This window comes from Meleagris gallopavo, chromosome 31 (genome assembly GCF_905368555.1).
Source record: "Meleagris gallopavo chromosome 31, MGAL_WU_HG_1.1, whole genome shotgun sequence".
NCBI lineage: Eukaryota > Metazoa > Chordata > Aves > Galliformes > Phasianidae > Meleagris > Meleagris gallopavo.
This window is the reverse complement of record NC_139434.1, coordinates 1,673,101-1,698,848: the sequence shown is the minus strand read 5'-3', so window position 1 is coordinate 1,698,848 and position 25,748 is coordinate 1,673,101. Positions and strand designations below refer to the sequence as shown.

The 25,748-nt window shown below is 64.3% G+C and overlaps 2 protein-coding genes across 2 annotated transcripts in view; both read right to left on the bottom strand.

The window, feature by feature from the left end:
* Positions 1–664: 664 nt before the first annotated feature.
* Positions 665–8,987, bottom strand: CCNT1 (cyclin T1). Its single transcript, XM_085212448.1, is given in 11 exon segments — positions 665–1,319; positions 1,322–1,787; positions 1,790–2,380; positions 2,623–2,693; positions 3,034–3,197; positions 5,304–5,349; positions 5,960–6,022; positions 6,906–6,966; positions 7,617–7,745; positions 8,154–8,235; positions 8,441–8,987. Coding segments are annotated over 11 exon segments (2,175 nt in total). The 5' UTR covers positions 8,605–8,987; the 3' UTR covers positions 665–981.
* A 616-nt stretch (positions 8,988–9,603) lies between these two features.
* Positions 9,604–25,748, bottom strand: part of ADCY6 (adenylate cyclase 6) — a 25,212-nt gene continuing 9,067 nt past the window's right edge. The window contains 15 exon segments of the mRNA XM_085212446.1: positions 9,604–9,844; positions 9,943–10,067; positions 11,827–12,031; positions 14,693–14,956; positions 16,166–16,254; positions 16,257–16,294; positions 16,852–16,881; positions 17,968–18,143; positions 19,599–19,757; positions 19,862–19,978; positions 20,092–20,179; positions 20,688–20,785; positions 21,863–22,010; positions 22,094–22,119; positions 24,333–24,461. Coding sequence (XP_085068572.1) covers positions 9,716–9,844; positions 9,943–10,067; positions 11,827–12,031; positions 14,693–14,956; positions 16,166–16,254; positions 16,257–16,294; positions 16,852–16,881; positions 17,968–18,143; positions 19,599–19,757; positions 19,862–19,978; positions 20,092–20,179; positions 20,688–20,785; positions 21,863–22,010; positions 22,094–22,119; positions 24,333–24,461 — 1,821 coding nt within the window. The 3' untranslated portion in view covers positions 9,604–9,715.

Here is a 25,748-nt window from a genome sequence, read left to right as displayed (position 1 = left end):
CCGCCACCCCACAGCGAACCCCGACCGCGGGGCTCAGCCGCAACCGGCAGGAAAAACGGAGCCCAGAGGACCCTCTGCGAACTCTTTGCTCACGTAGGAAAGAGTTTCATCCCCCCCTTCCAAAAAAAAAAAAAAAAAAAAAAACATACGGAGGCAGCGCGTTTATTGAAGCTTGGAAAAGGAACAGAATCAGTTGGCTTTTCCAGGTCCGAGGGCGCAGCTGGAGCTGCAGGGCTCCCATCGAAGGGAGCCACGGGCTGAGCGCAGAGCGGGGCCCCGAACTGCCCCCAGCCCCACTCAGGGCTCCTCCGACCCCAATCCCCCAGCTCCACACACCGGGGGTGGACGTGAGGGCTGTGCTGGGGGCACAAAGTCCCCCCCCCCCCCCCGGTTCACACTGAGCCGTTATTCTGCAGTCAGCCTCACTGCACAGCCTTCATCCACCCGCTGCCCTACAGCCGGAGTCTTCACCCCACAGCCCGCCCCCATCCACCCCACACATCCTCTGTCCCCCACCCCGTCCGCCCCCGGGGCCCCCAGGTCACCATCCAGCACCACACCACGACAAAGGAACCAAACGCTACCGTATAAGTTACTGCTTAAATTATTTGTAAAACGTCGTAGATTTTTTCTGTGACACGTCTTAAATACCCCCCCCCCCCCTCAGACCCCCACCTCCCCCTCTTCCCCCACAAGTACGTGGTCCCCCCGTTTGGGGGCTTCGGCTGCAGCGGGGACGGAACCCACTGCCAACGTGGAGGCGGCGAGGGAGGGAGCGAGGAGGAGGAGGAGGAAAGGATTCATCCCTTCACAGCTTCGCCATCTCCGCGCTCTGAATACCGATATAATAAAAGTTATAATAATAAAATAAGTTCTTCGTGAGGCAGTGGAGAACAAAACAGCCCTTCCTCCCACCCCGCCACCCCCACCCCCCGATCAGCGCAGGGTTGGGGCTGTAGGAATTCAGTAGTAAAAAGGGCCCTATTTGGGGAGGGGGGGCAGAGGAGGGGGAGGTTCTGAGGGCAGAGGGGGGGGTCGGGGTCTGTCCGTGTTGGCAGGTCGGCCGCTTTGCCTGGGGTTCAAAAGCTCCCCGTACGCATGGAACTCAAAGGGGGGGGCCTGGCCGGGCTGCATGCCCTGCGCGCTCAGCAGCGAGTGCAGCATGTTGACCGTATCCTGGTAGTCACTGGGCTGCGAGGCGTTGTGGCCGTTGGCCCCCGCGGGTCCTTTGTCCGATTTCCCGTGGGCGCCCCCCCGAGCTTTGGTAGGAGCCGAGGGCAACGCGGGGAGGGCGGGGATGGCATCCGAGCCGTGGCCCCCGGGAGGTGCTGGTAGGGGAACGGCGCCGCGGGGCCTTTGGGGCCTTTGCTGACTTTGGGCTGATGCTCGTGAGCAGCGCCTTCCTCCGGCGGCGGCCGCTTCCGGGATGAGGCAAAGAGGCCGTAGCTCTTATGGGGGGCAGCGGCGGCGGCCGGCCCCGCGTGCTTTGAGTCTCCCGGGCGTTTGCTGAGCGCGGCGCTGGGCCCGGCGCCGAGCTGAGGGTGTAAATGTTTGTGAGAGTGGTGGTTGTGGTGGTGGTGGTTGGAGGAGTGGCCTTTGTGCTTCTCTTTGTGCTCCCCCCGGCTCTTGGTGCCGCCGTCATCCGAGGCGCCCGGCCGCTCGCTGGGCACTTTGATGCGCATCTTGATCTCCTCCTGCTTGGGGGGCAGCGGCCTCTCCGCCCCCCCCGCGCCCCCCATCGGGATCCGCAGCTTCAGCGCCGAGCTTTTGTCGCCCTTCTCGGGCCGGGAGGGCGCTCGGGGTTCTCAGCAATGGGGATTTTCAGGATGATGGGCGAGGGGTTGCCGTCCTGCTGGACCTCCCTCTCCCTCTGCTGCTGCACCAGGAGGTTCTTGGCTGCGTAGGCGTACTGGGAACGCACGTTGGCCTCCATGTTCTCCAACTGCCTCTTCTGTGCTGCCAGCTCCTCCGCGTGCTTCGCCCGGTATTCCTTCAGCGACACTTTGGCCGACGGCGCGTTCTTTCCGCCCTGCTTCGCGTACCCGGCGCCGTCCTGCTGCTGCTGAGAGGGATGCTCAGCACCCGCCGTGCCCTCGTTAGTCCTGTGGCTCTGCGCGGCGTCCAGCTTGGATGGAGGGTGCTGGGACATCCAGCGTTCCGCCGGGGCTGCGTCCGCCGCGCTCTGAGCGCCGGGAGAGTCGGCGGCTGCCGGCACCGAGGGCCCCGCGGCGGCCGTGGAGGACGTGGACATGCTCATCAGCCCCGCAATGTTCATATCCGAGCTGTTGTTCCTGGAGATCATGTTGAGGATGGTCTGCTCCGAAAGGCCCTCGTCTTCGCCGTGCTCGTCGGCTTTGGATTTCCTGGCCGCCTGCGAGGCCTGCAAGGGAAGCGCAGCACGGCTGTTTTCATCGGGGCTCTCAGGATGGAGGACTGACATCACTTCGCTCCTCCCAAGAGCTGAGGAATCGCTCTGCAGACCCGCGGCGCCCACGTCTGCCCCCTCCTCGCGCCCTCGGGGCTCTGCCCCGCGCACAGACCCGCACTGGAGGAGCTGGGCCCCCCCAGACCCCCCCCCCCAGGCAGAAACCCCCTCCTCCCACAGCGACATCAGCGCCTCACCCTCCAGTTCCGGATGCGCTTCAGCCTGTTGGGGGTTTTCTCGAGGATCTGCAGGAATTCATGGGTCAGTTCTGCAGAGGAGACACAAAGGAGGGAAGGGGGAGGTCAGAGGGATGAGCGGAGCAGCCCGGATCCGTCGGGACAACCCCCTGCTCTCTGATGGACGGAGCTACTGACGGGATGGAGCTACTCCAGGAGGGGCAATGCTGACAGCCGGCACCACTGACCGCATTTAAACTCATCTCTCCGTGCCTTTTGCCATCTCTGTTGTACCATAGCAGCTGCTGCACTGGAAACCACGGCAAAACCAGAAGCCCTTCAAGCCCACGAAGTGGCCGTGTCTGAATGGCAGGAACAGAGATGCCAAGAAAATACAAGAGCCTTTGGGGGGAACCTCGCTCCAAAACTTACCATCTAAGAGCTCCAGAGTTACAGTGCCATCAACGTATTCCCACCAGTGCTTCCCGTCCGTGGAGACTGGGATCTCCCAGTTGGACCATTTACAAGCCAGGTGGATACAGACGCAGGCCACAACGGGAGGGGTGTACTGCAGGCTGAAGGTGGTCAGGTGCAGGCTGACGTCACCAGCAGGGAGAGAGAAACAAAAAGCCATCAACTCCCAAGGCTGAAGCTCAGCGCACGCAATCGCCCACTGGAGAGACGCTGCGGAAGAGGCGGCCGTGGAGGGGGGTTCCCTGCTGCTCCTCCCCCAGCACAACCCTGCTGTGACGGCCGGCTCCGTCCCACGGCTCCTGCCTGCCTTCCTGCCTGCCTTCCCCCTCGAGCTGCACACAGCTCCGCTCTGGGCTCTGGGCTCCTCCAGGCACAGCCTGCAGGGAAGGCTGCGCCTCCGTCACCGCTCCGAACCTCCCGGCCGAGCGCGGAGCTCGCGGGATCCGTGCTCATCCCTCTTTCTCCCCCATCGGCACCGAGGGCAGCGGGGAGTTGGGTGCTTGATGCTTCTCTGCACATCTGGCTCCGCACCGACCGCCGCCTCGTGCAGAGCTGCGGGGAGCCGAGGCAGCGGCTGCAGGACGGGCCGGTTCCGCGTGAACGTCACTGCACCCCTCCCAGAGCCGCACCTCTGAGCCCTGCCTCAGCACTCGGCTCTGAAGGCAGCACCCCAGCCCTGCAGGAAGGCTCTGCTTCTCACAGTGCACCGATGGGGGGCGGGGGGGGGACGCTACGCTGGGGGGTGCGTGGGGATGAAGCACAGCCACGGGTCCACAGAGCTCCGACGCGGCCCTGCTCCCCCTCCAGAGCCACTGGGGGGACTCAGGAGAGTCTGCAAGGCAGCCCGGCCACACATCGAGCACGTTCACCTGTAAATTAATTAGGAAATTCACGTGCCACCTAACAGCTGGCTGGGAAGGGAGGTCCAGGCAGCACCAAAGGGCTCGGGAACCATCAGAAGGAGCTCAGAGCCCCAGGTGAATTTGTGGGACGGAGGCATCCCAGCTCTGAACTCCGTTTCTTCACCTGCAGGAGCTGCACTGAGCTTCGTAACACGAGCAAACGGAGCACAGCACTGCAGGACGGCACTGCCTGCACTGCTCTGCTCTGCTCTCTGACAGGGGCAGCACGGGGTGGAGGGGCTGCAGGCAGCCGAAAGGCCTCCAGCGATCGATCTCACGGGCTTTGTGCTATCCGTACGCCACAAAGTCAAAGCCAGGAAGCTCAGAGTGAGAGGAAAGCCCTCGTGCAACGTGCCAGGGCAGTGCGGGAGCGCAGGGAGCCTCAGCTCTGCCCCATGCCATCAGAGCTGAGCACACTGCTGCCACGGCACACAGGGCTGCCTGCACACACTTCCTCCACGCGTCACCTCCATCCCTCGTTTCTTGCTTTTGCACTGACTGCTGAGGGGGGTAAAAAACACCACCTGAGGGGGTAAAACCACCTGAGGGTTGCACCCAGCCACGTGTCACCAACAGCCCCTCGTGCTAAGCCCAGGGAGGAAACCTGGAGAGCAGCTCCCAGAGCAGAGGGAGCGCTGCCACCTCCCTGCGTCCACACAACGCCAACCCGGGGGATTTAAGGCTGCCCCACGCTCCTCCTCCTCCTCCTGCTGCTGGCAGCCTTTCTTCCCTAAGCACAGCTGTGGGGCAGAGGGAGGCAGAGCCCAGCCCAGCACTGCTGTCACCTCCAGGGAGCTCCACGCCTTACCTGACGCTACCCGAGGCCGAAGGACCCACGGACTCCTTGCATTCCCCAAATCCATCTCTGGGTGCTGCCAGCACTGCTGGAGCTCTCATCCAGACCACCATTCCCTCCCCAAACCCTTCACGCCCCCATCCAGCACCTTTCCCTGCTCCCTTCTCACCCCACGTCAGCCTCCTGCGGGGCACAGCTGTCCTCACGACCCACACAGCACCCAGCCCACTGAGAACACGCTGACACCTAACACCTAAGCAAGCAAAACCATCGCAGATCGGCTTCAAAACTATCCCAGCTCTATTATTTCCTCCTCGGCTCCTCCTCCAGCTGTCTAACTTACCATCAAAAGCAAGCAGTGAGGCTCCTGAGCAGCCCACCCACCCGCTCCCCTGCCCCCCACTGGGCTCCTGCTTCGGTTCTGCGCCAGCAGGAGGAAGGGCACCCAAGTGAGCAGCCCGGGGGTCACCAGCAGAGGGGCAGCCCCTCACATCAGACCCTGTGATACGAATCGATGGTAAAATAATAACCTGTTGGTAGCCATGAAGTAGGACGTCTGCGCCAAGTCCTTGCTGGCTGCAAGAGAGAAGGAGAAAAGCTGGGGGTTACTCCAGGCTTCTGGCAAACACGTTTTAATTTAGGAGGGAGTTTTCTTGCCCCACACATTCAATAAGCCGGCCAGCACGGCCCAGCTCACTCTCCCCATGCTGCATAGAAAGCTTTGTGCGGCTCAGCAGCTGCTTCTGCTTGTGGAACTGAAATCCACGGGGCGTCCTGGCGGCCAGCAGGGCGACCACGAGCCAGCAGTTGTGCCCTGGTGGCCAAGGGGCCAACGGTTGCCTGGAGGCACCGCAGAGCGCGGCCAGCAGGGCAGGGAGGTGCTGCTCCCTTTTGCTCTGCGCTGGGCAGACTGGGAACAGCTGGCAGAGCCCACGGGGGTGGGGGGGGGCAGAGCTGTGGGGGGCTGAGAGCCTCTGGGGGGCTGAGAGCCCCTGGGGGGGAGAAGGGGAGGGGGAGCGTGAGCAGTGCTGATTGATATCTGAAGGGGGGATGGGGCAGGGCTGCGTTTGGTGCTGCTCAGTGCCAGCACGGGGGCACCGGGACCCTCACCTACGGGGCTCAGGACAATTGGAGCCCCCCCAAGAGACCCCTGCAGCGCTGCCCACGTGCAGCTGACGGCTCTCACCTCTCACGAGCTGAGTGCACTTCACCACGTGGGTGTGGGGGTGGTCGATGGTGATCTCAAAGCCTGGAAGAGGACAGAGATACGGCCGTCAGACAGCGGGCAGAGACCCCCCCGTGAGCTACGAACCTCGTGTTTCCTGCTCCTGGGGGGACAAGGCCTCCTCCCCTGCCCTCCTACAGCCCCCGCCCTCTGCTTGGAGCAGGCAGGAATAGAGCAGCCCGACGGTCAGTGCTGCTGTGGGGCCTCCGAGCAGCTCAACGCCTTCAGCACTTGAAAGACCTCACTGGAAACAAAACAGCTATTAAGTATTTTAAAAATAGCAGGACAAAGCCTCTTACAGCAGCTGGGAGGAAGGAGAAGACAATGGCATCTGCCCAGAGGAATTTCTGTCACCCAAAAAGCTAAAGGGAAGCAGACTTTTCCCTTTGAAGCAGCCTGCAGCGCTAACGTCACCCCGACTCCATCCTCCCTTGGGTTTCCTATTGGCTTTGTGCATTGGGGTTTAAAGACCAAAAAACACCCAAGAAAAAAAACCCCGCTGGTCCATGTGCGCAACAGACCCAGTCCCTTCCAGGCAGAACATTCCAGAATATTCCGGATGTAGCACGAGGTTAAGGAAGGTGACTTCAGAACGGAGCAGAGCTCGGATTGTGGGGCTCTGGGGGTGATTATGGCCCAGTTTAAATGAAATCAGAAGTAACGAAGGCTGCACAGCCCCATTCAGGGTTGCAGCATCACCGAGCTCCACGAGGACACTGGGGGAGCACCTTCACCCCCGAGCAGTTGGAGCTGATGCCGGTTACACCAGAGAGCACTGAGGTGAATGGGGTGAAAACAGAGCTGGGCTGCTGCTCTCCTGCCGTGCATCTGCCCTCCAGCTGTGGGGTTGTGGCTCTGCGGGGTTCTCCTGGCTCTGGGATTCGTGCGGCCCCATCTGAAGACTTACCCAGGGTCTGCAGTATTATGCTCTCTAGAATGACCAGGTCCTGGGCTTGCTGCAGGTAAGCCTGGGGTTGAGAGGACAGGCGAGTTACTCCCAGCGAGGCACTGCGCAGAAAGCCCGCACCTTTCTAACAGCCCTTCCTAACAGCCCTTCCTCAGGGAGGCAGAAATAACAAAGGGGCATCACCGTGGTGCTCTGCACCGGGGGAGGCGGCACAGAGAGAAAGCAGAGCGCCGGGCCGCCCTGCCAGCCCTCCTCCCTCACACCACCCACGAGAGGAGCGAGATTTGGCCTCCAGCTCCTGTTGGCTAAAGGTTCCCCTTCCCACAGGGTTTGGTGCTCGGCTCCAGGTCAGGCAGGCTGTTTTGGGAGGAAGGGAGCGGGCAGCGCTCGGAACCAAACCAGCATTAAACACGTGGGGACAGAGCAGAGCCAACCTGCGCAGCACCAACGCTCTGCCACACATCCCAGCAGCGTGGCACGGGGTAAAGAAAGCATCCAGCTTTTAACGCGCTGTCACGGAGGGCACCTGAGCCACGCTGGCACAGCGGAGCGGAACAGAAGAGTTTCTGCCATAAATCAGAACAGAAACTCCTGCAGCGTAAAGGTGGGTGAACTGGGAGCTGCCTCTGACCATCCCAGGACGCAGAGCATCGCTCTGAGGATCCCAACATCACCGTGGCTGTGATTCAGGATCCCACCCCCGCCGCTCACCTCGCTCCTGGTGTCGGGGGGCGGCTCCTGGGGGTGCAGGCAGGCGTGTGCCACCTTGATCACATAATCCAGCTTCCTGGGCTGCTCCTCCACTTTGGCTGCCAGGAACAGCGCCGCAGGAGCCACCGACTTCACAGGACGAAACAAAGAGAAAAACCATTCGTGAGACGATAGAATGGGAAGGATTGGAAAGGAGCCCCCCGAAGCCCCCCCACAGCCCTGGGCTGCTCCCTTCAGCGTCACAGAGCCCCATCCGCACCCACCTACAGGGACGGACACCCACACTTCTGCAGCACCGAGGCCTCGCCGCCCCTCGGAGTGAATTATTGCCTCCTCGCACCTCACCTCCATCCCCCTCGTTTCACTCGAAAACCATTCTCCTCATCCCACCCAAACAGACACAAAAACTAACGGAACAAATTACGCCGTTTCTCACAGCTTAAGGCCTTTCGCTAAATAAAGCCTAAACCCCCCCGGGAGGGAAAAAAGGGCCCTCGGTGCCCGAATACAGACACGAAGACCCCCGCCCCCACTTACATTGCGGTGGAACTGAGTGAAGGACTGCACCATGTAGAAGCGGTGCATGTACACGATGGCGGTGTTGATGGTCAGCTGCGAGCTGATGGCGGCGTTAAGGAAACGCGCGGCTCCCCTCCGATCCGCGGCCGCTCCCGTCAGCCCTCCCCGCACCGCCCCGCATCCCGGCCGCCTCCCCGCGGCCCGGCCCGCTTCCCCCAACCCCCCCCGCCGATCCCCGCCCCCCCCCCCCGCCGGCCCAGGCCCCAACTCGAGCTCAGGCCTCGCGGCCTAGCGCGGCCGGATACACGTTGAGGCGCTGCCCCATGTCCTGCAGCAGGTTGGCGGCCTGCTGGCGGTACGAGAGCTCCTTGTCGGGATCCAGACCGGCTCGCCGCGAGGGGCTGCGGTCCAACTGCTCGCGGCTGAAATACCAGCGCCGCGCCGCCCCGCCGCCCGCCGAGGCCTCCATGGCGATCCGCGCCCGCGCGCGCACGCACGCACGAGCGTAACGTACGTGCTGACGTCACGACGCAGGGCGGGGTGCGCGCGCACGGCGGGCGGTAACGAGGCGGGGGGGGCGACGCGCATGCGCGAGGGGCGGGGCGGGAGAATTGTGACGGAGGAAGTCGCGCCGAGAGGGGCGGGGCAGCGGAAGCGATGGCTGCCGTAAGCAGAAGTGGGTGGGGCGAAAAGCAGAAGTAAGCCGTGCGGAAAGCGGAAGTAGGTGGGGCGAGGCAGCGGAAGTGAGGGCCGCCGTAAGCGGAAGTGAGGGGAAGATTAAAGCCGCACCGGAAGTGAGTGTAGCGCTGCTGGGAGAAGCGATGCGCCCCACACCCCGCCCGCCCCGCGCCCTGTGACCCCCCCCCCGCCGACCTCTGGCCCCCCGCCGACCTCTGACCCCCGACCTCTGACCCCAAGGCCACAGCACCTCTCGTATCAAAGCGCGTTTATATAATTTATCTGTACATGAAGGGGGGGAGGGGGGAGGGTGGAAGTGCGTACCGCGGGGGGGGGAAGAGGGGGTGACCCCCCCCCCCACCCCGTGCTGCTTAAAAAAAAGAAAAAAAAAGAAAAAGGAGAGGGGGAAAAAAAAAAAAAAGACACTTCATTATGGGGGTTTTTTTTGCATTTAAAAGGGGGGGGGCCCCCCACACCTCCCCCATGGGTGGGGGTCCCGGGGGGGTGGGGGCCCCCGCTGCTCTGCTACGCCCCCCCGAGGGGGGATGGGCACTTATGTTTGGCACAGGAGGGGCGGGGGGGCCCCAAGTCCTGGGGGGGGGGAGGGTCCCCATCTCCCCCTCCCATCTTTGGCACGGGGGGGGGGGGAAGGGGGTCATCAAATGGGAGGGGAGGGAAACTGCACCCTGCCCCCCCCACCCCTCTGCCCCAAACATCGCTTGAGGAGGGGAGGCCAAACCGCAGCCCCCCCAACCCCCTCCCTTGTGTCCGTTTCTCCCTTTTTATCCCCCCCCACCACCACCATTTCCTTTCAATGGGGGTTTTTCTCCCTTTTCACCCCACCCATGGGTTTGCGGGGGGGGTTTCCTCACGGGGAGGGGGGGAGGGGGGGGGGCTACCCCCTAACTGCCCCCAGGGCCGGCGTTCAGGAAGTAGGTGGTCATCTCCCCTTTGCCTTTAACCTTCACCAGCCCCCGGCACTCCAGCACGTAGCCCTTGGCTGCCAGCACCTGGTACAGGTCTGTGGTCACCTGAGATGGGGAGGGGGGGGGATTGGGGTGAGAAATGGGGTGGGAGGGGGCGCAGGTTCCCCCCTGCCCCCCCCCCCCCCAAACCCTCCCCATCTCACCTGGATGCGGTCAGGCACGCCGGTGCTGTCCATACGGCTGGAGACGTTGACGGTGTTGCCCCAAATGTCGTATTGGGGTTTGCGTGCCCCGATGACCCCCGCCACCACCGGGCCCATGTTGAGACCTGGGGGGGGGGACAGAGGGTGGTGTGTGTCCCCCCCCCGCAGGGTCTGGGGGTGGTTTGGGGGGTGCGAAGGGGCAGTGTGGGGTAGGGGGGGGGGTGCAAAGGGGGCGTGCAATATGGAAAGGGTCGTGTGTGCAATGGGGAAGGGCTGTGCAAGAGTTTAGGTGTGCTAATAAGTGTGCAAAGGGGAGCGAAGGCAATGGGGTGGGTGTGCAAATCCCATCCCTGTGACCCATCATCCCAATCCCATCTGATTCCTATCCCCGTCTCATTTCCATTCCCATCCCAATCCTAACCCCAATCCCATCTCATCCCCATCCCCATTTTAATCTCAATCCTAATTCCATCTCATTCCCATCCCCATCCCATCTCATCCCCATCCCAATCCCATCTCGTTCCCATTCCCATCTCAATCTCTATCCCACCCCATCCCCATCACCCATCATCCCCATTTTCATCCCATCCCGTCCTCATTCCCATCCCAATCCCACCTTGTTCCCGTTCTCATCTCAATCCCAATCCTATCCCATCCCCATTCCCAATCCCATCTCATTCCCATTCCCATCTCAATTGCACTCCTATCCCATCCCCATCCCTGTGATCCATCATCCCCATTTTAATCCCATCTCATCCCTATCCCCATCCTATCCCCATCCCCATCCTATCCCCATCCCATCTCATCCCCATCCTATCTCCATCCCAATCCCAATCCTATCCCATCCCCATCCCATCCCATCCCCATCCCCACCCCATCCCATCTCATCCCCATCCTATCCCATCCCCATCCTATCCCATCCCCATCCCCTCTCATCCCCATCCCATCCCATCCCCATCCCCATCCCTTCCCCATCTCATCCCCATCCTATCCCCATCCCCATCCTATCCCATCCCTATTCCCATCCCATCTCATCCCCATCCCCATCCCATCCCCATCCCATCTCATCTCCATCCTATCCCCATCCCCATCCCAATCCCATCTCATCCCCATCCCCATCCTATCCCCATCCCATCTCATCTCCATCCTATCCCCATCCCCATCCCAATCCCATCTCATCCCCATCCCCATCTCATCCCATCCCCATTCCTATCCCATCTCATCCCCATCCCCATCTCATCCCCATCCCCATCCCCATCCCAATCCTATCCCATCTCATCCCCATCCCATCTCATCCCCATCTCATCCCCATCCCCATCCCAATCCTATCCCATCTCATCCCCATCCCCATCCCATCTCCATCCCATCTCATCCCCATCCCCATCCCCACCCCATCCCAATCCTATCCCATCTCATCCCCATCTCCATCCCATCTCCATCCCATCTCATCCCCATCCCCATCCCCACCCCATCCCAATCCTATCCCATCTCATCCCCATCCCATCTCATCCCCATCCCATCCCCATCCCCATCCCAATCCTATCCCATCTCATCCTCATCCCATCTCATCCCTATCCCATCATCATCCCCATCCTATCTCATCCCCATCCCCATCCTATCCCATCTCATCCCTATCCTATCCCCATCCCATCCAATCCCAATCCCAATCCCACCCCCATCCCAAGGGTTCACACGTGCAAGGCTCTCCACGTGCAAAGGGCGCCCAATGAAAGGCCGCAGGGCGCTCAAACCCCGCGAGATCTTTTGCGCCGCCAGGACCGCGGCGGGGGGCGGGGGGCGGGGAGGCTGCGCGTGCACGAGGCAGCGGGCGCGCGAGGGCCGTGCGAGAGCCAGCGGCGGGCGCGAGGGCGCGCGGGGACGCACCGATCTTCATCTGGAAGTTGTTGAAGGAGTGCTCGTTGATGTACTTCATCTGCTCCATCAGGTGCATGGCGTAGTCGGCCAGCGCGGCGATGTGGCTGCGGCCCTCGCGGTCGTAGGTGGCGGCGTTGAGGCCCGAGGCCGCCATGTAGGTGCTGCCGATGGTTTTGATCTTCTCCAGCTGACGGTATTTCTGCTCGCTGATGATCTGCGGGGCGCCCAGAGCCACGGGCTGCTGCACCCCCGTCTGCAGCCCCACGGCTCCGCGTCCCCCTCGCATCTGCGTGCGTCCCAGCCCCGGATCTCCCCGCTCTGCGTCCCCCCCGGGACCCTCTTTGCCCCACCCCGTGGCCCCCCACCATCCCACCCCGTGCTCCCTGCCCCATCCAGGACCCCCTTCGCCCCACCCCATGGCCCCCCACCATCCCACCCCGTGCTCCCTGCCCCATCCAGGACCCCCTTCGCCCCATCCCGTGACCCCCACCATCCCACCCCGTGCTCCCTGCCCCATCCAGGACCCCCTTCACCCCACCTCGTGGCCCCCCACCATCCCACCCTGTGCTCCCTGCCCCCTCCAGGACCCCCTTCGCCCCACCCCGTGGCCCCCACCATCCCACCCCGTGCTCCCTGCCCCCTCCAGGACCCCCTTCGCCCCACCTCGTGGCCCCCCACCATCCCACCCCGTGCTCCCTGCCCCTTCCAGGACCCCCTTCGCCCCACCCCATGGCCCCCCACCATCCCACCCCGTGCTCCCTGCCCCATCCAGGACCCCCTTCACCCCACCTCGTGGCCCCCCACCATCCCACCCTGTGCTCCCTGCCCCCTCCAGGACCCCCTTCGCCCCACCCCGTGGCCCCCACCATCCCACCCCGTGCTCCCTGCCCCCTCCAGGACCCCCTTCGCCCCACCTCGTGGCCCCCCACCATCCCACCCTGTGCTCCCTGCCCCCTCCAGGACCCCCTTCGCCCCACCTCGTGGCCCCCCACCATCCCACCCCGTGCTCCCTGCCCCATCCAGGACCCCCTTCGCCCCACCCCATGGCCCCCCACCATCCCACCCCGTGCTCCCTGCCCCCTCCAGGACCACCTTCGCCCCACCCCATGGCCCCCCACCATCCCACCCCGTGCTCCCTGCCCCCTCCAGGACCCCCTTCGCCCCACCCTGTGACCCCCACCATCCCACCCCGTGCTCCCTGTCCCCTCCAGGACCCCCTTCGCCCCACCCCGTGGCCCCCACCATCCCACCCCGTGCTCCCTGCCCCCTCCAGGACCCCCTTCGCCCCACCTCGTGGCCCCCCACCATCCCACCCTGTGCTCCCTGCCCCCTCCAGGACCCCCTTCGCCCCACCTCGTGGCCCCCCACCATCCCACCCTGTGCTCCCTGCCCCCTCCAGGACCCCCTTCGCCCCACCTCGTGGCCCCCCACCATCCCACCCCGTGCTCCCTGCCCCCTCCAGGACCCCCTTCGCCCCACCCCGTGGCCCCCCACCATCCCACCCTGTGCTCCCTGCCCCCTCCAGGACCCCCTTCGCCCCACCTCGTGGCCCCCCACCATCCCACCCTGTGCTCCCTGCCCCCTCCAGGACCCCCTTCGCCCCACCTCGTGGCCCCCCACCATCCCACCCCGTGCTCCCTGCCCCATCCAGGACCCCCTTCCGCCCACCCCGTGGCCCCCCACCATCCCACCCCGTGCTCCCTGCCCCTTCCAGGACCCCCTTCACCCCACCCCGTGGCCCCCCACCATCCCACCCCGTGCTCCCTGCCCCTTCCAGGACCCCCTTCACCCCACCCCGTGGCCCCCCACCATCCCACCCCGTGCTCCCTGCCCCTTCCAGGACCCCCTTCGCCCCACCTCGTGGCCCCCCACCATCCCACCCCGTGCTCCCTGCCCCTTCCAGGACCCCCTTCACCCCACCCCGTGGCCCCCCACCATCCCACCCCGTGCTCCCTGCCCATCCCAGGACCCCCTTCGCCCCACCCCGTGGCCCCCCACCATCCCACCCCGTGCTCCCTGCCCCCTCCAGGACCCCTTTCGCCCCACCTCGTGGCCCCCCACCATCCCACCCCGTGCTCCCTGCCCCTTCCAGGACCCCCTTCGCCCCACCCCTTGGTCTCCCCATGCATTCTATCCTCGTGCGACCTGTGAACGGTGCTCCGTGCCCCCCCCGGAACCCCCCCTGCCTCACACCCCGTGTGTTCCATCCTTCTCCACCCTATGCACAGTGCTCTGTGCCCCCCCAGGACCCCCTACGTCCCACCCCATGGTCCCCCCATGCATTCCATCCCATGCTCTCCCCACACACCCCACTCCATGGCCCCCCCAGGACCCCCTGCACCTCACCCTTTCACCCCCCCCGTGCAATCCACCCCACGCTCTCCACGTGCACCCCACTGCACGGCCTCTCCAGGACCCCCTGCCCCACCTCATGCCTCCCCATGCACAGTGCTCTGTGCCCCCCCAGGACCCCCTGCACCCCACCCCATGGTCCCCCCATGCATTCCATCCCATGCTCTCCCCACACACCCCACTCCATGGCCCCCCCAGGACCCCCTGCACCCCACCCCATGGTCCCCCCATGCATTCCATCCCATGCTCTCCCCACACACCCCACTTCATGCCCCCCCCCCCAGGACCCCCTACATCCCACCCCATCATCCCCCATGCATTCTATCCTTCCGTGCCCCATGCACAGTGCTCTGTGCCCCCCCAGGACCCCATGCACCCCACCCCATGGTCCCCCCATGCATTCCATCCCATGCTCTCCCACACACCCCACCCCATGGCCCCTCCAGGACCCCCCCAGCACCCCACCCCACGGATGACACCCCACCGTCTCTCCATCACCCCCTGCACCCCCCACCCCCCGCACCTCATCGAAATCAGCGATGATCTCGTTGAGCAGCCTCAGGCACTCCACGCCCTCGTTGTTGGCCTCCAGCTCCACGTAGAACTCGGAGAAGTTGCTGATGGAGGCAAACATGACGGCCACGCACTCGCAGGACTGGTAGTAGAGCTCATCGTTGCGCCGCTCCCGCGCCAGGAAATGCGCAGCCACGTCCTTGGGGAGGATGTTGTGCAGCAGCCGCCGGTTGTAGGCCTGCAGCTCCTCCATCTCCTCCTTCTCGCCCGTCGCCTGCAGCGTGTGGGGTGGGGTCGTGCCTGGGGGTCTTCGTCCCATCCCTGTGACCCGTCGTCCCCATCCCATCTCCATCCCATCTCCATCCCATCCCCATCCCCATCCCATCTCCATCCCATCCCCATCCCATCTCCATCCCCATCCCATCCCCATCCCATCTCCATCCCCATCCCATCCCCATCCCATCTCCATCCCCATCCCATCCCCATCCCATCCCCATCCCCATCCCCAACTCCATCCCAACCCCATCCCCATCCCATCCCCATTCCCATCCCATCCCCATCCCATCCCCATCCCATCCCCATCCCATCCCATCTCCATCCCATCCCATCCCCATCTCCATCCCAATCCCATCCCCATCTCCATCCCCATCCCATCCCCATCCCAATCCCATCCCCATCCCCATCCCCATCCCACTCCCATCCCAATCCCATCCCATCCCCATCCCATCCCCATCCCCATCCCCATCCCCATCCCATCCCATCCCCATCCCATCCCATCTCCATCCCAATCCCATCCCCACCCCATCCCATCCCCACCCCACTCCCATCCCCATCCCATCCCCATCCCCATCCCACTCCCATCCCAATCCCACCCCATCTCCATCTCCATCCCAATCCCATCTCCATCCCCATCCCCATCCCACACCCATCCCAATCCCACCCCATCTCCATCTCCATCTCCATCCCAATCCCATCCCCATCCCCATCCCATCCCCATCCCATCCCAATCCCATCTCCATCCCAATCCCATCCCCACCCCCATCCCCATCCCCACCCCACTCCCATCCCCATCCCATCCCCATCCCCATCCCATCTCCATCCCCATCCCAATCCCATCCCCATCTCCATCTCCATCCCCATCTCCATCCCCATCCCCATCCCACACCCATCCCAATCCCACCCCATCTCCATCTCCATCCCCATCCCAATCCCATCCCCATCCCATCCCCATCCCCATCCCATCTCCATCCCAATCCCATCTCCATCCCAATCCCATCCCCATCCCCATCCCACACCCATCCCATCCCACCCCACTCCCATCCCATCCCCATCCCCATCCCATCCCCATCCCCATCCCCATCCCCATCCCAATCCCATCTCCATCCCCATCTCCATCTCCATCCCACCCCCATCCCATCCCCACCCCACTCCCATCCCATTCCCAGCCCCATCCCCCCCCATCCCCCCACCCCCCACCCCATACCTGCAGCTTCCAGAGGAAGTCGAGGCGCGCTGTGGACTCCACCTGCTGTGCATGGAGGTACAGGGCCAGGGCGAAGACCCCCAGCACCACGGGGTGACGTAACGCAGAGCCACCTTCCCCTCCACCGGGCTGCGGGACCCCAAACCCACTGCTGAGTGCTGGGGGTGGGGGCGCAGCTCTGCCCCACCCCGCTAACGGGGACGTGATAATGGGCTCTGCGCCCACCTCGGGGGTCTCGAGGCTGCGCCCGAACCCAAAGGTGCATCTGGAGCCCGGGGACACGGCCAGACCCCAGCAACCCCAAAAAGAGTCCCCCCAACCCCAAAGACCCCCCCGACCCCAAAGATGCCCCCAGAGCCCAAAGACCCCCCCGACCCCAAAGATGCCCCCAGAGCCCAAAGACCCCCCAGACCCCAAAGACCCCAGAACCCCAAAGATGCCCCCAGAGCCCAAAGACCCCCCCGACCCCAAAGATGCCCCCAGAGCCCAAAGACCCCCCCGACCCCAAAGATGCCCCCAGAGCCCTAAGACCCCCCCGACCCCAAAGATGCCCCCACAGCCCAAAGACCCCCCCGACCCCAAAGATGCTCCCAGAGCCCAAAGACCCTCCCGACCCCAAAGATGCCCCCAGAGCCCAAAGACCCCCCCGACCCCAAAGATGACCCCATAGCCCACTCCCCACTCACCATTCCCCCTGGGTGGCGTTGAAGGAGGGTCTGTAGGGAGAGCACAGGGGGGTCACCGAGAGGCAGAGACCCCATGGTGACCCCAAGGGGGACCCTATAAGGACACAGAGGGGACATGGGGACACAGTATGGACCCCGAGGGGACATGGAGGGGACACTCATAGCGAGGGGGTCACAGTGGGGTGGTGACTCCATGGTGACCCCAAGGGGACACAGAGGGGACCCTACAGGGACAGAGGGGACAGGGGGGTCACAGTGGGGTGGTGACTCCATGGTGTCCCCAAGGGGACATGGAGGGGACCCTATAGGGACAGAGGGGACAGGGGGTCACAGAGGGGTGGTGGTCCTATGGTGAACACGCGATGACCCCAAGGGGACACAGAGGGGACCCTATAGGGATACAGAGGGGACAAGGGGACACAGTGGGGTGGTGGCTCCATGGTGACCCCAAGGGGAGACAGAGGGGACCCTATAGGGACAGCAGAGCCGTGGTGACCCCAAGGGGACACGGAGGGGACCCTATAGGGACAGAGGGGACAGGAGGTCACAGAGGGGTGGTGGTCCTATGGTGAACACCCAAGGGGACACGGAGGGACCCTACAGGGATACAGAGGGAACAAGGGGACACAGTGGGGTGGTGACCCCAAGGGGACATGGAGGGCACCCTGTAGGGACAGAAGAGCCGTGGTGACCCACGGGGGATGCAGAGGGGACCCTATAGGGACAGAGGGGGGTCACAGTGGGATGGTGACTCCATGGTGACCCCAAGGGGACACGGAGGGGACGCTATAGGGACAGAGGGGACAGGGGGGTCCCAGAGGGGTGGTGGTCCTATGGTGAACATCCAAGGGGACACGGAGGGGACCCTATAGGGACAGAGGGGACAGGGGGGTCACAGTGGGGTGGTGACTGTATGGTGACCCCAAGGGGACACGGAGGGGACCCTATAGGGACAGAGGGGACAGGGGGTCACAGAGGGGTGGTGGTCCTATGGTGAACATCCAAGGGGACACGGAGGGACCCTACAGGGACACGGCGGGGTGGCGACCGCCGGGATCCCCGTCGTAGGGACGCGGAGGCGGCGGGAGGTGACGGCGGGGACCCGGCTGCACTCACAGCGCGTGCGCCAGCAGCAGCAGATCGGCGTTGTCGAAGAGCGCGGCGTGCGGCCCCTCGGCCAGCGCCAGGTAGGCGCCCCCCAGCGCCGCCCCCAGCAGCAGCTTCCCGGCGCTGCTCAGCTGCAGGAAGGCGGCGGCCGCCAGCAGGCTGAGCACCACGCCGAGCGTCACGTACTGCGGGGCAGCGCGACGGACAGCGCCACGTTGGGACCCCGCGCACGGCGCTACGGGCGGGGGGCACCGCGTGGGTGGGGACCCCGCAGCGCCTATGGGAGCCCGGCACCTTCGGGGACCCCGCAGCGCCTATGGGAGCCCGGCACCTTCGGGGACCCCATAGCGCCTATGGGAGCCCGGCACCTTCGGGGACCCCGCAGCGCCTATGGGAGCCCGGCACCTTCGGGGACCCCGCAGCGCCTATGGGAGCCCGGCACCTTCGGGGACCCCGTAGCGCCTATGGGAGCCCGGCACCTTCGGGGACCCCGCAGCGCCTATGGGAGCCCGGCACCTTCGGGGACCCCGCGGCAGCGCCTATAGGAATAGGGACCCCACGGCAGCGCCTATAGGAATAGGGACCCCACGGCAGCGCCTATGGGAGCCCGGCACCTTCGGGGACCCCTCAGCGCCTATGGGAGCCCGGCACCTTCGGGGACCCCGTAGCGCCTATGGGAGCCCGGCACCTTCGGGGACCCCGCAGCGCCTATGGGAGCCCGGCACCTTCGGGGACCCCGCGGCAGCGCCTATAGGAATAGGGACCCCACGGCAGCGCCTATAGGAATAGGGACCCCACGGCAGCACCTATGGGACCTGGCACCCTTGGGGGACCCCATGGCAGCACCTATAGGAATAGGGACCCCACGGCAGCACCCTATGGGAGCCGTGGCACCTTTGGGGACCCTGCAGCAGCACCTATAGGAAGGGGGACCCGTGGCAGCACCTATAGGAATGGGGACCCCACGGCAGCACCCATGGGAGCCCCGGCACCTTGGGGGACCCCGCGGCAGCACCTATAGGAAGGGGGACCCGCAGCAGCGCCTATGGGACCCCGGCACCTTTGGGGACCCTATGGCAGCACCTATGGGAGCCCGGCACCTTGGGGACCCCTCGGCAGCACCTATAGGAAGGGGGACCCCACGGCAGCGCCTATGGGAGCCCGGCACCTTTGGGGACCCCATGGCAGCACCTATGGGAGCCTGGCATCTTGGGGGACCCCATGGCAGCACCTATAGGAATAGGGACCCGCAGCAGCACCCATGGGAGCCTGGCACCTTGGGGGACCCCATGGCAGCACCTATAGGACGGGGGACCCTAGGCAGCACCCATGGGAGCCTGGCACCTTTGGGGACCCCAGTGCAGAACCTGTAGGAATGGGGACCCCATGGCAGCGCCTATGGGAGCCCGGCACCTTGGGGGACCCCATGGCAGCACCTATGGGGACGTGGCACCTTTGGGGACCCTATGGCAGCACCCATGAGGACACCGCACCCACTGGGACCCCATGGCAGCGCCCTATGGCCCAGGGACGCCGCATCCGTGCAGACCCCACGGCAGCACCCACGGGACCCCAGCCCCTCTGGGTCCCCCCCACCCGCCGCCACCCCACTTTTAGGACCCCCCCCCGTCCCCACTCACCTCGGGGAAGTCGCAGTCCCCCCCCTGCGGGCGGCACAGCCCAGGGGGGGCCCCCAGGGAGATGTTGAGGGCGCGCAGCTCGCACGGCCCCACAGCTGTAGGGCTGACATTCAGGGCGCGGGCGGCGCAGTCCCGCAGCGGCACCCGACTGCAGGAGAACTGTGGGGTGACGGGGGGGGGGGCAGCGGGGTGAGGGGACACCCCAGCCTTCCCCTCCCCCCCCCCCCACAGCCCAGATCTCCCCTTTATCCCCGCCCCCGTACCACGTTGATAAAGGCGGTGATGAAGACGATGACGACCACGAGGACGGCGGTGGCGGTGCTGCGGCTCCGGGAGCGGACGATGGCCCGGGATAAACGCTGCAGCACGGGGGGGAACAGCTGGGGTGGGGGGGGGGGTGGGAGGAAACTCCATTAAGGTACAGCCAACCCCCCCCCCCATAAACACACGGCCGCCCCGCTGCCCCCTCCATGCCCCCCCCCCCCCAACTCACGGTGATGCACGAATGCACGGCGCAGATGAAGAGGATGGAGGAGAGGAGGAGGAAGGCTCCGACGTAGGCACCGATCATCAGTGGGGAGCTGTGGGGAGGATGGTGAGCGCTGTGGGGTGGGCTGTGGGGCGCTATGGGGGCTGTGAGGACTGTGGGGTTGGCTATTGAGTCTATGGGGTGGGCTATGGGGCCTCTGAGTACTATGGGGTGGGCTATTGGGTCTATGGGGTGGGCTATGGGGCTGATGGGGGCTGTGAGCGCTATGGGGTGGGCTATGAGCGCTATGGGGTGGGCTATGAGAGCTATGGGGTGGGCTATGAGAGTTATGGGGTGGGCTATTGTGTCTAACGGGGACTGTGAGAGCTGTGGGGTGGGCTATGGGGATCCGGGGGGGTTGGGGGGGGCTATGGGGCGGGGGCTGAGCGCTATGGGGTGGGCTATGGGGTGGGCTATGAGAGCTATGGGGTGGGCTATTGTGTCTAACGGGGACTGTGAGAGCTGTGGGGTGGGCTATGGGGATCCAGGGAGCTGTGGGGCGGGGGCTGAGTGCTATGGGGTGGGCTATGGGCTGCTATGGGGCGCTATGGGGCACTCACAGGGGGAAGATGATGAGCTGCACGCAGCGGATGAAGCAGAAGACGAGCAGGGCGCAGCCCACGTAACCCCCAAAGCGGTGATCGACCTTCTTGGAGTACTGCGGGGGGGGACAACGTGAGGGTGGGGGGACGGGGAGGGATGTGGGGGGACGGGGGCGGGATGGGGGGGAGATGGGGCGCTGGGGGACCGGGAGGTTGGAATGGGAGGGGAGAAAAGGGCAAAATGAAGGGGACGCCAAAGGACGGAGGGGAGATAAATAGGGGAGCTGAAGGGATGGTGGGGAATAAAGGACCCCAAGGGATGGAAGGGAATCAGGGGACCCCAAAAGATGGATGGAAAGGAATAAGGGAACCCCAAAGAATGGCGGGAATTAGGGGACCGGACAGGACAAGAGAGAATGGAGGAGCCCAAAGAATGGTGGGGACTTAGGGGATCCCAAAGGATGGTGAGGGAATAGGGGACCCCAAAGGACAGAGGGGGGAATAGAGATGGGGACATAGGGAACCTCAAAGGATGAAGGGGGGAATAGGGGATCCCAAAGAGTGGATGGAAAGGAATGGGGGACCCCAAAGGGTGGAGGGGGGGAAATGGGGGACCCCAAAGGGTGGATGGAAAGGAATAGGGGACCCCAGAAGATGGAGAAGAAATAGAGGGGAGAAATAGGGGACCCCAAAGGGACCCCAAAGGAGGGAGGAGGGGAATAGGGGCCCAAAGGATGAGGAGAAAGAGGGACCCAAAGGGGGATGGAGAGGAATAGGGGACCCCAAAGGACGGAGGGGAATAGAGAGGGAAATAGGGAACCTCAAAGGATAAAGGGGGGAATAGGGGACCCCAAAGGGTGGATGGAAAGGAATAGGGGATCCCAAAGGGTGGATGGAAGGAATAGGGGACCCCAAAGGTGGGGGGGGAAAGTGGGGACCCAAAGGGTGGGGGGGGAAATGGGGACCCCAAAGGGGAGGCCAAATGGGGGACCCAAGGAGGGAGAGAGGAGGAAATAGGGGACCCCAAAGGAGGGAGGAGAAAGAGGGGACCTCAAAGGAGGGATGGAGAGGAATAGGGGACCCCAAAGGAGGAGGGTGGAGGAGAAAGAGGGGACCCAAAAGGCTAAAGGGGGTGAGAGGGTATGGGGTGGCAGAGGGGGGTCCCACGGGTGGGGGTGGAGGTGCAGCCCCACCTTCCTCTCCAGTTCAGGGCTCTGGAAGGTGAGCAGGAAGCGCCTGACGTGGTCCTTGCGCAGCTGGTCGATGCTGCGCGCGTCGATGGCGCGGCCCAGGAACTCGTCGACCTCATCCTCGGGGTTGAGGGGCTCCTGGGCACCGCGGCTGCGGGGTCAGCGATCACTGGTGTGAGATCCCAGGGCTGTGGGGTAGGGGTGGGGGTGGGGGTGGGGTAGGGGGGGACTTACTTGTCCTTGGTGGAGTCATCGATGCCCTGCGGGGGATGCAGAGGGGTCAGGGGTCTGGTTAGGGGTAGGGGGTAGGGGTCAGGGGTCAGGTTAGAGGTCGGGGTCAAGGGTAGGGGTCAGGGGTTAAGGTTAGAGGTCAGGGTCAAGGGCAGGGGTCAGGGGTTAAGGTTAGGGGTCAGAGTTAGGGGTTAGGGGTCAGGTTAGAGGTCGGGGTCAAGGGTAGGGGTCAGGGTTAAGGTTAGGGGTCAGGAGTTAAGGTTAGGGGTCAGAGTTAGAGGTCAGGGGTCAGGTTAGAGGTCGAGGTCAAGGGTAGGGGTCAGGGTCAAGGATAGGGGTCAGGGGTTAGAGTTAGGGGTCAGAGTTAGGGGTTAGGGGTCAGGTTAAGGGTGGGGTCAAGGGTAGGGGTAAGGGGTTAAGGTTAGGGGTCAGAGTTAGGAGTCAGAGTTAGGGGTCAGGGGTCAGGTTGAAGGTCGGGGTCAAGGGTAGGGGTCAGAGTTAGGGGTCAGGGGTCAGGTAAGAGGTCGGGGTCAAGGGTAAGTGTCAGGGGTTAAGGTTAGGGGTCAGAGTTAGGGGTCAGGGGTCAAGGTTAGGGGTCAGGGGTCAGGTTAGAGGTCAGGGTAGGGTTAGGGCCAAGGGTTGGGGTCAGGGGTTGGGACCAGGGGTAGGTGTCAGTGGTCAGGTTAAAGGTCAGGGTCAAGGATAGGGGTCAGGGGTCAAAGTTAGGGGTCAGGGGTCAGATTAGAGGTCAGGGTCAAGGGTTGGGGTTTAGGATTAGGGCTCAAGGGTAGGGGTTGGGATAGAGGTCAAGGGTTAGGGGTTGAGTTTAGGGGTCAGGGTTGCACTGGGTTCGGGGTCCCCCACGGTGACGGTGACGTGGGGCACCCAGGGTCACCAGGAGCAAAGGGGGTCCCTGTGAATCCCCAAAGCCTGGAAGGGACCCGAGGGTGGGGGGGGGGGGGAAGTGGGGGTTCACAGCCACGTAAGGAGAAAATGGGGCCCTGCTGACCCCCGTGAGAGGTGGGCACCCAAAAGAGGACGGGGAACCCCAAAAAAGGACACAGAACCCAAAGGAGATGGGGCACCCATGGGCTGCGGTCGGGCGCAGGATGCAATGGGAACCCACAGGAAGGCGGTGTGGGGCTGAGAGCAACGCTGGGGGGCTGGCAGCAAAGGTGGGGGGCTGAGAGCAATGGTGTGGGGCTGAGAGCAACGGTGTGGGGCTGGCAGCAAAGCTGGGGGGCTGAGAGCAAAGGTGGGGGGCTGAGAGCAATGGTGTGGGGCTGGCAGCAACGCTGGGGGGCTGAGAGCAACGCTGGGGGGCTGAGAGCAAAGGTGGGGGGCTGAGAGCAACGGTGTGGGGCTGAGAGCAACGGTGTGGGGCTGGCAGCAAAGCTGGGGGGCTGAGAGCAACGGTGGGGGGCCGGCAGCCCCATGGTTGGGGGTCTCTCCCCCCATGGTTGGGGGTCTCTCCCCCCGTGGTTGGGGGTCTCTCCCTCCGTGGTTGGGGGTCTCTCTCCCCATGGTTGGGGGTCTCCCCCCCCGTGGTTGGGGGTCTCTCTCCCCGTGGTTGGGGGTCTCTCTCCCCGTGGTTGGGGGTCTCTCCCCCCGTGGTTGGGGGTCTCTCTCCCCGTGGTTGGGGGTCTCTCCCCATGGTTGGGGGTCTCTCCCTCCATGGTTGGGGGTCTCTCCCTCCATGGTTGGGGGTCTCTCCCCCCGTGGTTGGGGGTCTCTCTCCCCATGGTTGGGGGTCTCCCCCCCATGGTTGGGGGTCTCTCTCCCCGTGGTTGGGGGTCTCTCCCCCCATGGTTGGGGGTCTCTCCCCCCGTGGTTGGGGGTCTCTCCCCATGGTTGGGGGTCTCTCCCCCCGTGGTTGGGGGTCTCTCCCCATGGTTGGGGGTCTCTCTCCCCATGGTTGGGGGTCTCTCCCCATGGTTGGGGGTCTCTCCCCCTATGGTTGAGGGTCTCTCCCCCGTGGTTGGGGGTCTCTCCCCATGGTTGGGGGTCTCTCCCCATGGTTGGGGGTCTCTCCCCATGGTTGGGGGTCTCTCCCCGTGGTTGGGGGTCTCTCCCCCCGTGGTTGGGGGTCTCTCCCCTATGGTTGAGGGTCTCTCCCCCCGTGGTTGGGGGTCTCTCCCCTATGGTTGAGGGTCTCTCCCCCCGTGGTTGGGGGTCTCTCTCCCCATGGTTGGGGGTCTCTCTCCCCGTGGTTGGGGGTCTCTCCCCCCATGGCAGCGCTCACCATCTGCCGGAACGCCTTGGAGTCCTTGGTGCGGCTGAAGGATCGCTCAGGAACCCAGCGTGGAACCAAGGCCTCCGCTGAGCCCGCGTGGCTGCGCTGCAGCTTGGCCAGGAGAGCTTTCTCCTCCTTCTGTGGGGCAGCGGGGGGTGAGGAGCCACGGAGCCACGGGGTGGCGGAACCGTGGGACATGGAATAGGGGGGACATGGAACCATGGGGACATGGAATAATGGGGATATGGAATAATGGGGATATGGAATAATGGGGATATGGAATAACGGGGACATGGAATAGGGGGGACATGGAATAATGGGGACATGGAATAATGGGGATATGGAATAACGGGGACATGGAATAGGGGGGACATGGAATAATGGGGTCGTGGAATAATGGGGTCACAGAACCACGAGGACATGGAATAATGGGGTCACAGAACCACGGGGACATGGAATAATGGGGATATGGAATAATGGGGACATGGAATAATGGGGTCGTGGAACCATGGGGACATGGAATAATGGGGTCACAGAACCACGGGGACATGGAATAATGGGGACATGGAATAATGGGGTCACAGAACCATGGAGCCACAGAACTATGGCATCAGGGAACAGTGGGGTCAGGGAACAGTGGGGTCGGGGAACAGTGGGGTCGGGAACAGTGGGGTCGGGGAACAGTGGGGTGGTGGAACAGTGGGGTCAGGGAACAGTGGGGTCAGGGAACAGTGGGGTCCCAGCTCTGTCGGGTCACAGAATCTCAGAGCTCTGAGCTGCAGGTCCACCCACGCGCCTCTTTTCCACCATTCCCCCACCCCACCCCATCCCCACCCCACCCCATCCCCATCCCATCCCCATCCCATCCCCATCCCAATCCCACCCCATCCCCACCCCACCCCATCCCCATCCCCACCCCATCCCATCCCCATCCCAATCCCACCCCATCCCCACCCCACCCCATCCCCATCCCCACCCCATCCCATCCCCATCCCAATCCCACCCCATCCCCACCCCACCCCATCCCCATCCCATCCCCATCCCATCTCCATCCCCATCCCATCCCCATCCCACCTCCATCCCACCCCCACCCCCATCCCCACCCCACCCCATCCCATCCCCACCCCATCCCCATCCCCATCCCATCCCCCCCATCCCAATCCCACCCACCCCATCCCACCCCACCCCATCCCACCCCACCCCATCCCCACCCCATCCCATCCCATCCCCATCCCACCTCCATCCCCACCCCATCCCCACCCCATCCCAATCCCATCCCATCCCATCCCATCCCACCCCACCCCATCCCACCCATCCCACCCACTGACGGAGGCACCACCCATCCCTCCCCACGGACGCCACATCCCCCAAACCTCCACCCGCCGACCCCCAGCCCCCCTTTGGGGTCACGGCGCCGACCCCAGA